This window comes from Vigna umbellata, chromosome 10, assembly GCF_029865625.1.
Source record: "Vigna umbellata cultivar VRB3 chromosome 10, Vumbellata_1.0, whole genome shotgun sequence".
NCBI classification, from domain to species: Eukaryota; Viridiplantae; Streptophyta; class Magnoliopsida; order Fabales; family Fabaceae; genus Vigna; species Vigna umbellata.
Window position 1 is genome coordinate 10,117,908 of NC_142174.1, and position 15,590 is coordinate 10,133,497.

At 32.4% G+C, this 15,590-nt stretch overlaps 1 protein-coding gene across 1 annotated transcript; it reads right to left on the reverse strand.

The window, feature by feature from the left end:
* Positions 1–200: 200 nt before the first annotated feature.
* Positions 201–14,076, reverse strand: LOC124844933 (Insulinase (Peptidase family M16) family protein). Its single transcript, XM_088100357.1, has 25 exons — positions 13,786–14,076; positions 13,463–13,694; positions 12,949–13,181; positions 12,254–12,452; positions 10,399–10,446; positions 10,102–10,209; positions 9,810–9,998; positions 9,430–9,720; positions 7,924–8,025; positions 7,395–7,529; positions 6,824–7,048; positions 5,985–6,188; positions 5,540–5,710; positions 5,066–5,215; positions 4,659–4,796; positions 4,356–4,583; positions 4,128–4,280; positions 3,726–3,858; positions 3,525–3,639; positions 2,309–2,429; positions 2,139–2,219; positions 1,748–1,849; positions 1,447–1,597; positions 792–927; positions 201–616 (listed from the first exon to the last, which is right to left on the reverse strand). Exons 1-24 carry the CDS (start codon positions 13,941–13,943, stop codon positions 836–838), a joined length of 3,759 nt encoding a protein of 1,252 aa, XP_087956483.1. The 5' UTR covers positions 13,944–14,076; the 3' UTR covers positions 201–616; positions 792–835.
* Between the last annotated feature and the right edge of the window lie 1,514 nt (positions 14,077–15,590).

The following is a 15,590-nucleotide window of genomic DNA, read 5'->3' on the forward strand; positions in this document are numbered from 1 at the left end:
TTTACTACGACTGCTGAAATAAACTTAGGGAGGAATGTAAAAAGAAATAATATGCAAGACTTTAGAAAATGTATGCATTTATATAAAACATCCATAATGAAATAACAAGCATTGTGAAAATTTTCCTACAAGGGTAGGATTATGACTACATATTTAATATTTTTTCTTATTTAATCTCGTTTTAGATTGTATATATCAAATAGATATAAAATGAGGTTAGCATTGAGTTTAGGAAAAGAGAGATAGTAGTTTACAAGCGCGGAAACAGTGGTTTACAATTCAAATAAGAAATTAGTTTCCTACGCTAAGATACGGTCGGCGTTCTCCCAGCAAAATTTATGGCCGACAGACAAAAAAATGGCAGCTATACATCTTAGTGCTGGATTCTATATTTTCTTTATTCTAATCCTATAAAAGTATTACCTTTTATTAATAGTCAACCCAACATAAAAAGCAAGGAAATCAATAACATGCAATGCAAGTCCAAAATCGCTTCTTGTATCGACTTGTTTCAATAATAGATGATGCAGCAGCAGCAGCTGCAGCAGCTGCTTCTTGTGTTGTGACACACATGCCGCTAATCCTTCCACCACAACTTTTAATCAACCCTCCAGTCCTGTTTGAGAGACAGATAATAAAAACCTCACTGTCAAACAATTTGCAAGAAAGGAAACAAAAACCATTGGGCAACCTTTTTTGTAACCCTCATCATCCCAAAACAACCTATACAAAAGGAAACAAACTGTCTGATCTACTTCAAAAAAAAAAAAGAATAGCCAAAAAATGCTAACCTGTAGATCTTAAAGCGAGCAGGCCAAAACATAGTTCAAAAATATTAAGTAGTTGGTCTTGTCATTGTAGATAAACCTCTTCCCACTGGAATAACACCGGGATAGACATCATCCGCTACTACCTCTTCTAAAGGAGCTGCAAAAAGATAGTAAAATTACGTCAGTAACCATTATTATATACTAGCACTCCAAAATGAGACAAATATTTTTCTTCCAAAATTATGTGGTTGGTGTTTTCTACTTATATACACTCCACATTTAGCCAACCCACACAAGCCTAGATAAAGTAAACTGGTTTACTATAGACACATCACTGCACTTCTGAAGAGAAGAGCTGTTTGTTACCTATGGAACATTTTTAGGGGATCTTGAAGTTCAAATTTTTCAAGTGCAAGATGTGTTCATATGTCTATTGTACATATCAGAACTTAGGGCTGGATTTGGAATTGGGATATCATTTCTCATTTCTATGTTTAAAGGATTGAAATGTTCTTTCGGGAATAAAATTTTTATGCTTAGTCAAACCTAGGAAGTGAAAAATTTGACAAAAAATACTGCTCAAATTTGGAAAAGATGAGAGATGAAATCCGGACTTAAGTTTGAAAAAAAAAAACAAAGCAAGATTCAATGTTAGACATTAAGAACATTACTACACCTGCTACATCTTGCGCATCCTGAGCTCCAGCAATTCCAATGCATGAATATAGAGAATTCTCATCCACTTTCAACTGTTCATATGCAAGATATATATCCTCAATAGTAGCAACTTCATATAGAAATGTTAGGTCCTTGATACATGATATGTCCTGGATCCACAATCGATATTAGCATAATTTAGAAACAAGAATAAAAAATTATAAGATGTTGGCAAGACTAAAAACCTTAAACCTTGTTTTGTTTTGCATCAAAGTAAAAATCCAATATCTCACTTGAAGATTCAGATATTTATATCTCACCTTCTTTGGAACAGAAGAAGCTTGTAAATGAGCTAATAACCCTAACCAGTAGGCATTTGACTTGATTTCAGCTTCATGTCTCATAAGAAGGGTTCGTTTAGCCTACATTAGAAAAAAGCACCAAAGGAATTCTCAAATTCAAAATGCATAGCAAATAGCATGAAAAAGTTAAACCATATTTGGAAATTAAATGAAGGCATCACGTGCATTTTAAACAGTATTTGCCCTTCATTAAGAAACCATCACGGAGAAACACAATACAAAGCTCAAGAATCAGTTCATATGAGACTAATCGAATTCGAACACTGATACATTTAGCAGAAAAACTTGTGTCTAAAAGTGCTTCCACTAAATTTTAATGCACAACAAGTCCAGCATTTCAATAACTAACCCTGTCCAATTCCCTCTCGGTAATTTTGTTGCTATGTAAACCTCTAAGAACATTCTTGCATGCATCAACAGCTTTGTGGACCTGCAAATCAATTTGACGTAAAACTTTTGAACAGAAGGAAACTGGCAGCAAAAATTAGATTGAATATATTACAAGAATGGAGCTCACACCTTGCTTGGAGTTGATGTGACAGAGATCACATACCATCCTAATTTAAGCCTGTCAAACAAGTTTAATTCAAATGACACATCATACGTCAACCCCAGAGAATCTCTGACAGTGGTGAAGAGCCTGTAGAGGAAAAATGTAATCAGATTTTTGACTAAAAAATTTGAAAATAACAATCTGTATTTAGTATGCATTTACTCATAGATATTACAATATTCCAGCCCAAAATAGCATTTTGGCCTTGTCTAAGTCCAAACAGTCACTTCAAGAACAAGTTTAAGAGTTAATTTAAGAGAAAAATCAAGCCTAAGGATAAGGAGTATGGCTTTTAAAGTTACTCTTGAAATAGTTACATTACTCCTTTCTACACTTCTTACCAAAAGCATAAAATAAAATAAAAAAATAATTTTGAACATTTAAATTAAATTTTAAAAAATACTTTTGAACATATAAATTATATATTATATTAATATAAATAATTATATAGGAGTATTTTTTAATTGTTGATAATTCGTTTTAAAAAATATTGAAATCTAAATTAAATATAGATAATGATACTGAAGATATTAGTTAAGAAAAGCCCTAAAATCGCTCTGGCTAAAGAAAAAAATTATAAAAATAATCTCATTGAAGAATGTTAGTTGAAAAGGTCAAGATAAGTATTCTTATTTATAGAGAGAGAATATAAAATCAAAAGACAAAATTAAATTGTTAACTAAGATTTATATAATTCATTTTAAAAACAAAATTGTTGCTTTACAATTTCATATAATAATGACTCCAACAAATAGAATACTGAGATAATTTCACAATGCAGTCTAAACGAAAAGAATATCCCAAGATCTCTTAAAAAGTTAAACCATCTGGTATTTTTTCTCAACCTTAACATCTAATTAAGTTCTTTGAAAATGAGCCCAAAAAACTGGTGAGTATCACAATATTTAAAAGTTGACCTTTTAAAAAATATTAATGTAAGTGTCTAAGAAGTGAAACCAAGAGTTCCACTCTTGGCTCGTATCCAAGCCATGTCAAAGATGTGCCAAGCCGGGTTGAAGAGACATCCAAGTCAGAAAAATATTATTTTATAATTGTGACAAAGTGGAAGGGTGTCCAACACATGTCCAAGGCGTGTCTAACACACCATTCTATAGAGGATTTGTGCTTGCTAACTTTCTTCAAAAAGCCAAATACAGGTGAGCATAGAGTAGAAAGAGATACCTAGAATTTATAATCTCAGAAAGCAGTCCCATAGTTATACCAAAGAAAAGAGGATGACCACGTAGGCTCTTTTGCAAACCTTGTATCGGTTGGGCATCAGAATTTGACTGATCACCTGCACAAGCCATTTCAAGCCTTTAACAACTGAAAACATAACTTTTTAAATATTATGACACAAGAAAAAAAGTCAACGAAGTTCACCATTGGTTGTTGAAGCATTATTAATGGACTCTGACTCTAACAAGTACTTTCCATTGACGGTATAACCCCAACGGTTTGGCGCTGGTCCAGCTATATAAGCACACGCCCTCTCATCTGTGTCCTTTAAAAATACCTGCAAAGGCAAAAGTGAATAACCATGTCAAAAGCCTAGTTCATTGTTGTGTTAACACCAATTCAAAAAGTATAAACACTAAATTTGACCGTGCAAATAAGTGTATGAGTTAATTTAAACCTATGGAGAAGTCAATTTTATTTTTTTCTTCATATTTCTCACCTACAAGTCCTTATGGAGAAGTTTGTCCAAACATACAACAAATAATATAACGTTAACTTGTCACAAAACAACATATAAAAAAAGGTAATAAATGCTTAGCTTCTCACTTCTTGAAACTGCAACTCTGATGGAGATAATCTAAATACGGGTGGGTTGAATTCTTGCTCTCTTTCATGGTTTCTTGTGGCCTGAGCCGTGCCCAGGTAATCAAGAATGCAAGATTCAATGTCCTCCTCCGTGAAGTCTCCTACAATGCATACCTAAAGAAAAAAAGAACATTTTAGTGTCTGAATGTAATTGTAAGAGAACTATGAATTTAATAAATTAATGATAACCTCCATGTTGTTGCCAACAAATTGATTCATCACTGCATCCTTAACAGATTGCAGGGTTAAATTCTCCAGTGATTTTGGTGTTGGCTCAATAAACCTCTCATCTCCATCCAACATTGCTACCATGAGTTTGTGGGCAGTTGAGCGTTCCAAGCTCTTGGGGATGGATCGGTAATATGACAGATACAATTGCCTTGCTCTATCAAAAGCATCATCAACCCAGACACTATGCTGCATAAGCAACAGAGCAAATATGTAATTGAGTACATAAATGCAATTATACAACCAAGATGGAAAGATGTTTACCTCAAGCACCATGTGAAGCAATTGAAAGGCTGCACGCATCCCATTGTCTCTTAAAGTAAAACGAAACTCCATTGAAATGAATTCCTCCGTAGATTCCAAGGAGCAATTTATCAGGTGATTTACACAGAAAAGTTCCACCTGGTTTTACGCATAAAATACAGGACATTCATTAAATAGAAGTGAGATAAGATAAGTTCTTGGATACTGAAATTATCTGTGTAGTGTAGGTCACATTCATATCCATGAGTAGTCAAAATAATAGATTTATAGTGGTGAAATTAAAAACTGTGCAGAGTTCTTCTGACATGACTTACACAAGTAAGCCACCAGAACAATGCAACGCAATTGGAAAATAGAAACATAACATTGACGTTTGGAAACATCTGTTAGTAAGAAAAGATAGTTACCTGTTCCCTTGAGAAGTTACCAACACGACCCCCCTCACTAAGTGTCCTCACACCAACAATTACAGATCCTCTTGCATCGGAACTCTCAGCTGCTCGTCCGCCACCAACAATCAACCTCATCACACCACTTTGTGTTTCAGTTTTTGATATCTGTCATCCATAAAATGCATTAATAAGTTCAATAAACTGATTGCATTTGTGGAATCAGCTAGAAATTGAATGGCATGGTAGAAACATAATAGAAACTGAAAATTAAGTTTTTGACAAATTATGTCTCCTTGCTCTATCAAAAATGGTACAATCCATTATTGCAGAATAGAATAAAACAAAGCAGTAACAGAGTAGAATGGACTTAAGAAATGCATGTAGACTGAGTCACCAATTTTAAATATGCAATGCTGAGCACAATGACATGGCAAAGGAAAATAAGGTGCTAGTTTCATGGGAATCCCAATATAAACTGACATCAAATACCTTATAATTAACAGGAATTCCATTTGAAAGACGGCGCTGGGTGATCCCAGTTTCCTCATCAAGAAGCTTTGTAGCATCTGTTTCAGGATTTACAGGAACAAAAGTCGGCTTGCGCAGCTTTTTCAGTTCTTCTAGGTTAGATGATTGTATAAGCTCTTTTGGCACCTCAAGCTATACACATACATACGGGAAAGTTAATTAGCTGAACAGCAATTATGTATATATAGACAAGACACCCAACTCATAAGAATTGGCTCTCATTAATAGAATTCACCAATGATAAAAAACGAACTAAATTTGAATCAGTGGTGGAGTCATATCATAGCACATGAAGAATATAACGATATATCAAATGCAAAAACAAATCATCAGTAGTCAGATGAAAATCAATTCTTCCAAAGCAAAATAGGATCAACTAACAAGGAATTAATCTGAAGGAAGATACCTCAGGCTCTGGCTGAATAGGTTCATCCAGTCCAGCTTTGATAGCATCCGTAATCTCAGTGGATGATATCTTGAATTCTGTTTCACCAGCTCCCTCAATGTGAACGTTTTTTGGAACACAAGCAACAATTGCAGCAGGAAGCGGTGCAGTAGGCTTTGCAAAATCAGCTATAAATTCTAACACCTTGGCACCAACTGAATTGACCTGAATCATAAGATATTTTAAGTAAATAACTATATTAGAAAGTACCAGCTAAGATTTTGAGTTACAACAAAATTTTCTAAGATAACTTTTAAACATATTAAATTTAAAATAAAATACAATATGTAATACATTATGTTTAAATTTAAAAGAGAGAGAGAGAGAGAGAGAGAGAGAGAGAGACAACATAAGAACAAAACAAAACAAGTAACATAAATATGAAATTGTCATGGAAATATACTGTTTAACTTAAAATTTCTTAAAAGTAAAATCAGTACAGTTGCCATTGATGTTAAAGTGTTCCAAGTATTTTCTTTAACTAGGACAATAATGAGCTACAAGAAAACAATCTAAGATAGAATAATAAAAACTAAAACCTCATCTCTAGCATGGATGCACAAATAACTAAGCAAAAGGAAAAATAAATAATTTTCTTATCAGGATAAAAAAAATTGCACTAAAATATTAAAAGGTAGCAAAGAGTTATCTGCACAAGACCTTTGAATCAGCTCATGCCTGACACTTCTACAGTTTTACTTGAGTTGTCATAATAAAAAAGAGTCAAGAACAGAAAAAAGAGAGGAGTTAAAGGTAATTTAACATTTTGCACAAGGTCCAATGGGTATCAACAAAATTACCTCCTCGAGGGTAACTGTTCCAGCAACAGCAAGTAAACTTTCATGCCCTTGTCTCTGGTCCATAACTTTATGTCCAAGAGCATCACTTTCCATGATAAAATCCAAGTTATCAACAGAAGATACATTGTCAATCATGGCTGCTAGGTGTTCGCTATCTTTCAGAAGGGCATCTAAATAACGAGTTAATTCACCCTGGGTAACCCCGAACTCTTTAAGTCTCCGAACCTATATCACACAAATTGACATTAGAGACACTTTCTGTAGAAAGAATTAAGGTAGTCTATCATTCAAGTTATTTCAAACTTTAAACAATACGGTTTTCTCTATGCAGCACAAGACCTAAAAAGATTCTAGGAGCATTTGTAAGAGTTAAAAAATTCATAAACTTCATGTGAATTTATTGCCATAAAGTTGAGACATTTTATATCTTTTTATGCTAAACAAAGGACTGAAAACCAGCAGTTGGACATGGATCTAAAAATAGCAAAAACTGGAACAACCAATGGAAAGAAAAATACGAAACAGCTCTATTCCAAACACAGACAATCAAAGCAGAACAAAAGAAACAAACCTCTTGAACAGCAACTCTAATTGCATTATGCCAATTCTTTGGTTCTGCGGTTATGGTTAGAGTGGTTACAGTGCATCCTTCTCTTCCAGAATCACTGTGATCCAATTCAACTGAAGTGAATGGTGGATTCGAACTCTGTAAAATCCCATGCATTAGTAAACATTTAAATGCTAAGGGATGGATAATGAACTAGTGAAAAGTGATTGTATAGGGAAATTTGAGTATTACGATTAAGAAACTGAAATCCACAGAATAGAGTCACTTATTATCTCTGTCAATAACTTGGACAAACTTCATAGAAAATTGGGTATAAATTGCTGAAAACTTTAGGATTTCAAGAGAAAAATTTTCCGTTTTCATTTATTGTTTTCCTAAAATTTTCACTTTGTTTCGTATTTTCAGATATCTGTATGAAACAATGAAAACAATAAAATCAATCAATAAATGTCAATTAATTCCTACAGTAGCCACATAAAAAGGATGCGACCAGGAAAGCAAACTGCTGAAGATACAAAGAATTTCATCTCACCTTATATCTCGTATTAATTCGAAAATGAAGAGCAGACAAGAATATTCTTTTCATCAAGACCTGGCGCAAATCTCTATATGTTTGAACCTTATTCACTGGTATCTGCAAAAGATATAAAACAACATAATTAATAAAGAGAAGAAACATAAATTTTTTAATATCTAAAAGTATATCAATAAAACACTAAAAAAAAGGAATATGTAAAGAAAAAGGTACGGAAGAAGAAAAAGTAGGATCACTTGGGAAATTTAAAATCTAAAAGTATATCAATAAAACACTAGTGCCAACCCCAAAAATAGCAAAGCAAGAGGGTCAATATACCAATGGTTATGGATACAAGATAAATAATTTATACTATAAGCATAAATATAAATGCTTCAAAAAAATTGAAAACAAAATTAACCCACCCTACCTTGACAGACATTCTTCAACAATAATCAAAAGTCACAGTGTAGACACACAATTAACATTGTTCTAAAGCACAGCTATAAAATTTTGATTAATTCTACTAGGGGCACTTTTGCTATAAAATTTTAATTTGTGACACTGTTAATTATAATTATATGATTTAACAACATTTATTAATCTTGATAAAGGATCAAAGGAAGTATTATTCTAGCAATTCCATGCCACCGTAAACTAACTCCAGCAACTTAATTACAAAATATAGAAAATCAAGGAATCATTGACATTCTTTTAGTTTAGATACCTAATTAAAATTTCCCTAAAGATCAGCCTTGTTGACTCAAGATACAACTTAAATAGAACTTATCAATCTTGGTCCTCAGACAATCCTTACCTTCCAAGCTATTTTTGTAGAGTTGAGTCGAACTCAACACAAATTCTAAGATATACCTTTTTTTATGGATGAAGGGATTCTAGCTGTAGAATATTTAGGATACAAGAATAGAAGCGATAGTAAAATAATAAAAGCTCCCCAAAAAATGAGGGATCCCATTTCTGTCCAGACTAAGGATTTGATAGAAGCAGAAAATGATGCAACATTGCAAGAGTTTTAGAATCAGCCAGATGCAACATTGCTGCTATAGAATGGAACAACTTGCCACTATAAATATTCTAAAGAATACTTCACAACACTTAAAGCCAGAAAGGTTTTTAGTGCCATAAGGAGAGGCATGACAGGCACAACTTGGATACAATTCCAACTTGTCTTTAAAGGTTATTGGTCAACACTAAAGTACATTCTAATTACCATTAGACCAAGATAATATCTACTAGACCAATATGAATATGACAATATTTTATTTAAATTGTTCATTAGACCAGTAGACCTTGATATGAACTAATAAATCATATGTTCCAATCCTTTTATGAGTTATGCCAAACATTCTCCATTGACCATTTCTCCACCACAAGAAGTCTCTGACTTTGTTATCAGCTCCAAAATGTTTAAGCACATGTAAATAATAATTGATACACAAAAGCAACTACAAAAATCTATACTCTAAGTTTGAGTTAGGAATAAGATAACACGACTCTTTATACCTTGCAGAACATATTAATTGAAAAATTTTGAAGTAACTCATGCTGAAATATTTGTGGTGGCTTCAAGTCAGCACCACTCCCGGGAAGTGACCAATTATGCTTCACAGGAGGACGGACAGCTTGCCTTTCCTTATTGAATATTTTGGATTGATCCATTGCTGATCTTTCAATAGAATTTCCACCCAAACCAACAGAAAGCTTTGGAACGAGAAAACTGGCCATTGCACCAAATGCACTTGGAGTGGCTACAGAACCTTTCTCATTGTCCACACCAGTTTGCCCAAAAACTGCCTGTGTGACAACAGCTTATTGAATAAGATTCCTACATATTATAACCATGATCATAACCAAACTTATGAATATAAAAATGTAGGACATACTTCAATCTGGTAAACAGTCTTTGATATGTTATCAATATCCCCCACAATGTACAAGGTAGCATTTGCAGGGAAATACCAACGCTCATGAAACTTCCTTATTTTATCTGCATCCCATTTTTTTATCTGTTCTTCTAATCCAATGGGAAACCTTTTGCTCAACTTATTTTCAGAATGAAGATGCTGTAACAACTGCAATTACAGAAAATAAAAGCAATGTAAAAATTGAGTCAACATTATGTGTAAACACAAAGTTGATAGCCTGAATTTCCTAGAGATATTTTTTGTTCCCCACCTGACAATCAACTCGATACTCTATTGTATTCATCATTTGAAGCTCTGATAGTATGGCACGTCGTTCCTTTTCAATCCGAGAAGCAAGAAACTTTGGGTGGAAAGCTATCTGCATATATCAACAACAATTAGCTGTGAGTAATCTAAACTATTATGCCCAGACAAGTAGAGTCAAAACCAAAGCATAAGACCAAGGTCAAATGAAATATCATGTTAAAGCAAAAATAAGCATGTGTAGAGATGTGGAAGAGGCTTTTACGGGCAATGCCGTGAAAAGAAACAAAGTCCAAAATCATACCTCATTCAAGGCATCCAGAACAAATGGAAGTAGATCCCCATCAGAATCCTAACAAACAACGTTTATGATCAACAACAAAATGAAATATTAAAATATTCAATATGATTTCATTCATATATACATATATTGAAAACAAGAGAGACATGTTCAATTTCAAATTGTTTTAGATGACTAGACGTGGTTACATTAAGCACTAAAGAAAAAGAACCCAGAAAGCAAGATATTGACAGATTTAAAATAATAGCAGGATACACACTGATAAACTGTAGACAGTTAAAATGCGTCAAAGAATTCTATCACATAATAAGCGTATGACTGTCAATTTTTCTATACTTATGATTGTCAAAAAGTTGCTTTGGTAATTGCTCAACCCCAGCCCACCTTAATTGTGACACATTTTACAGTTTTTGAAACAATGATTAACTTTTGGTCCCTGAGTGCAATCTATTATTTGAGGCAAGACACAAGATAGATCATTTTTGTAACTTTATTTTTCTTTATAGAATATTTTCTCTTAAGTTTCTGACCTAGAAGGCACTTACCTGCCAACTAAGTATGGATCTTCCACTCCAATACTTTGCACTTGCCATACTTGGTGAGTGTATCTTTTTCAGTAAGATATAGTCTCAAAAGGGTGTCAATTTACTAAAAAAAATTGCTAACCTTTTTTTTATTTAATTGACAACAATTCTCCCGTAACCTAATGCTTTGCACGGGTGTCTTTTTCTCAGTAAGATATAGTCTCAAAGAAGTGTCAATTTTTTTTTCTTTTTTTACAATTGATACAATTCTCCAGTGACCAAAAGCAACGAGTGTCACCATAGAAACATAACAGAAAATATTCCATGTTTTTTTCATTTCTTTTCTTCTTTTTTTTTTTGTGTATCTAAACTCACACTTATCCTAAAATCTCTTCCCAAAACGATTCCAAAGCTCCTTTAATCTTTAAATAGTTATATAATCAAAGAAAACGGTCAAAGAAGATCAAAGGGATAGATTTAGGGTAAGACAATTTGGCAAGAAAGCCTGAATCATTGACAGATTTAAAATAATAGCAGGATACACATGGATAAACTGTACACAGTTAACATGCGTCAAAAAAGAATTCTATCACATAATAAGCGTACAAAATATGACTGTCAAATTTTCTATATTTATGATTGTCAGAAAGTTGCCTTAATAATTGCTCAACCCCAGCCCACCTTAATTGTGGACTCTTTGATTGTTGCCTTTATTGCAATCTCAAGGTCACATTTACTAAAAATATGACTTAAGTAGATCTCATAAAGCTTGAGCTTTTCTCACTTTACTAGCAGATTTTGCAAGGTTAAATTAAGAATAATCTTCACTCTTCCATTGCATTCTCTCTCTGGAGATGTTTCTTTCCTAGAAATCGAGTCCAATGCTTTCCCTGTGCCCTAATGGAATTTTACTCTAAATATCATGTTGAATCTCTTTTAAAGAAAACTATTTAACAGTGCTCATCATTGACAAGGATTTACCTCCACTTGTCACAAACTTTAAGTGTCAAAAACTTTGATACCATTAGAACATTGGGATTAGGAGTTGGGAGTTTCCATGACAATCTCTTCTTACAACTTAATTATACTGTTAGTTAAATATTGTTATGTTCAAAATATGAACTGATCATACCCATTACAATGTCAATAATTTCTACATATTGCTTTAGACACAAGTACACAAGAAACACCATTTACCCTATTCTCATATGCATGATTAAATAGTAATTAGTAACATAACAAAGTTGAATAAAAGTCCAAAATCCTTAATGAAATATATCAAAGAAAAAATAATTGAATACATCACAAAGAACTGCACTTCAAATGGCCCATACCTTGGTGCTCGTAGGAGAATGGATGTGAAATACTGTATGGTGGAAATCAGTATACGCATTTGAACGCGCTCCTGTTCCCAAAAGTTTCTCACGTTTTTTACTTCCTAGGAAAGCAACGTGTTCAATCATATGCGCAATTCCTTGCTCATCCTCCTCCTCATCTATTGATCCTGCATGAACTTCCAAATGTGCTTCGAACCTAAAAATTGAATCAATTGATACTAAGCAGTTGACAACAAGCAGATTCTAGAGAAACTGCAACAAAGCAATGTTTAACAGAAAATGCACAAAACTATATCATATTTGACTGTATTGGTTATATTAAAAAATCGTCTAGAAGTAATGTAATAGCAAACTTGACACATTGCACCTAAGAATGTTTCACAGCCACAATTTAAATTAAACATATTTCACAATTCAAAAATACGAACTGCTAACATAGCATTCCAGCAAAAAGAAATACTGATGACACGGGAACAAGACACTGAGAAGAAGCGCCTCAGGGGGTTGTAAAAGACAAAGCAATATGCCTCAAACAAGTAATGGTCATGCATGTGGATAAGAGATATCAAAATATCTTTATCGCATTCTTGAAATTGATCATTGATAAACAAACTCAAGAATGAAAAATCGGCACTTTTACATTGAAAGACGTCCTAGTTTTGAAAGGAACTCATGAAAATTAATAAACTTGCCTTTTTGGTGGAACTTTATTTGGCAAGATCAGATAACGTAACCCATTCTTCAGTTGACCACGGTGCAACTTCGGGTGAGACGGAAGTTCAGAGCTTAGAAACCCCTCTATCTGCTCTAGTTCATTTTCATTATCATGTACACTTGAATCTTGTTTCTCGACAATACCATCTGGCCAGGTTCTACTTGCTGCATGTGGCTCATCTGGACCTACAGTTGCACGCGGAATCTGAACCTGCTTGACAGAAGAAAATCCATGAACACAAACATAAATTTGACCCAAGATTTAATACAAGAGACACTCCTCTAGTTTAATTCTTACTGGAATAATAAGTAGATTTTTAAAAATCTTGAAAGCCACAGACAAAGATGACTCGGTTATAATATAACAACCAAAGACCACAAAAAAGAAAGGCAAAAGTTTTTTTTTTATCAGCCACAAAGAGAATAGTGAAATGAAACATTCACAAATTGAAAATTAAGATTATCAGGTAGAAACGAAGCCAGAAAACTCACAGAAGAACGATGTAGTTTACTGTTAGATAGGCGGAAACAAGACTTGTCAAGAAAAGCTCCAGGCACAAATGTTCCAAGATTGGAACGGCGTTTCCTCGCAAGACAGCAAGATGCACAAGTTTGTTGCGGCAGCAAGAACGAGGATTCACCAACAACAAAAGCGTGGCCGCGAGGCTTGTTCCGTCGTCGCAATCCCGATCCACCAGAAAGAGCCTTGAGCCTCCTTCTTTCACTGATAGGGAAAGACGAATTAGCAACTGTAGAGGTGGAATTTGACATTGGAAGCATCGGCAAAAGAAAAAGAGATAAAGAATGAGTGATACCTTGGGAGAGACGATAGGAACAAAGTGTTGTTCCGGAATCGAGTGCGAAAACGAGTAGAGGATGTTGCGGGAAGGTGAAGATGATGGTGCGGGAAGGCGAGGCCACTTCCAACGACGGAGAGAGAGGTTGAAGTTGAAGCAGCCATAGCCATAGCCATAGCCAGAGCAATAGCTAAGGCTCACAGAATAGAACAGAACAGAAAGAAAAAAAAAATGGAGAAAAAGGGTAAAAGGGTGGTTATATAGACACCGCCACCAAGGAACAGAGGTACACGGAACCTCTCGATTTTCAGATTTTTCTCACTTCCCGCATCATCTCCTTCCCATATGTGTAGTTTATAATTGTCACGTGTAAACACAAGCTAACATATCAGATACATAATAGATTTTTTTTCTAAACGACTCAAAACTTAATTAAACCTTTCACTTATTCTAAAATTTGTTTCTAATTTAAAGATATCATTTTTATTTCAATTTGTATTCACGTTATCATTCTTATTCAATTTGTTTCTAATTTAAAAAAATAGTTAAATGAATTAAATAATCACAAAATAAATTAATTGTGTGTATAAATGAATAAACTTTTTTATAAATACATTTAAAAAAATAAAATTAAAAAGTAAGTTTACAAAAATTTAGTATAATAGACTTTTATACAGTCTAACTCAAACATAATTAGTCTTATATAGAGATTTTCAATAAAACTCCCAATAACTCATATCCATACTAAGTGTTTGAAGTAACAACGTTTATCAATAATGAATAAATTTTTAGGAGTGGGCAAATAGAACTGAACTGGACTGTATTACTAAAATTTGTACTGAACTAAAAACTAATTTGTATAAACTGAACTGAGCTGTAAAACAGACAAACTGTTTTTTGTTTTATCAAACTAGACTAAACTGAACTATACTATATTATACTAAACTACAATATAAACTAAACTGAACTACTAACTATACTAATTTTAAACTGAATTATACTAATTTTAAACTGAATTGTACTAGTTTTTCAACTGAATTGTACTAGTTTTTAAACCGAATTGTACTAGTTTTTAAACTGAATAGTATAACAATACATGTTCTTTTTAATTGAAATTTATTTTAATATTTATTTTATTTTATTCATAAGTGTCTTACAAATTAACTTTTTAATTATTTGATATTATTATTTTCTATTTTATTTATATTTCTTTTATTATTATATGTGTATGGAAATTATTTTATTATTTATTTTTTTTTATTTTTTTTATTTATATTTATTTTGTCATGAATATTATTTTACTTTTATATTTATTTTTTTAATTTTTTATTTATATTTTTTTGTTTTATATGTGTATATAATTTATTTTATCTTTTTATCTACTTATTTTATTTTAAAATAATTTTTTATTTATATTTATTTTGTTCCCTCGTAAAATTGTTTTATTAATCAATTATTTATTATTTATATTTTATTATGTAAAAATTAAACTAATATTTGTTAATTTTTTTGTCATTTGATATTTCTATAACATTAATTATTTTTGCTACATTACTATTTTTTTTATGATATTTCATTATATATTCATTTAATAAAATTTAACGTTAAAAAATATATTTTAGTTTTAGTATGTAAAATACTATCATTTAAAAATAATAATATTGATATTTATTTTAAAGTAAGTTGATTTTTAAAATAAATAGTTATTTTAGTGTGTGCGCTTACACACATTTTAATATCATTAAAAAAAATTTATATTTTTACATATTTAATAATATGTTAAAGAATATAATATATTTAAAGTATTATTTTTTTTATATAGT

Bases quoted from the DNA above. Each gene is read 5' to 3' on its own strand.
- LOC124844933 (XM_088100357.1), bottom strand. From the start codon at position 13,943: ATGGCTATGGCTATGGCTGCTTCAACTTCAACCTCTCTCTCCGTCGTT. The intron at 5,711-5,984 runs GTATCTTCCTTC...GTATGTGTATAG, and splicing joins CTATTCAGCCAGAGCCTGAG to CTTGAGGTGCCAAAAGAGCT. The intron at 2,220-2,308 runs GTGTGAGCTCCA...ATTGATTTGCAG, and splicing joins TCACATCAACTCCAAGCAAG to GTCCACAAAGCTGTTGATGC.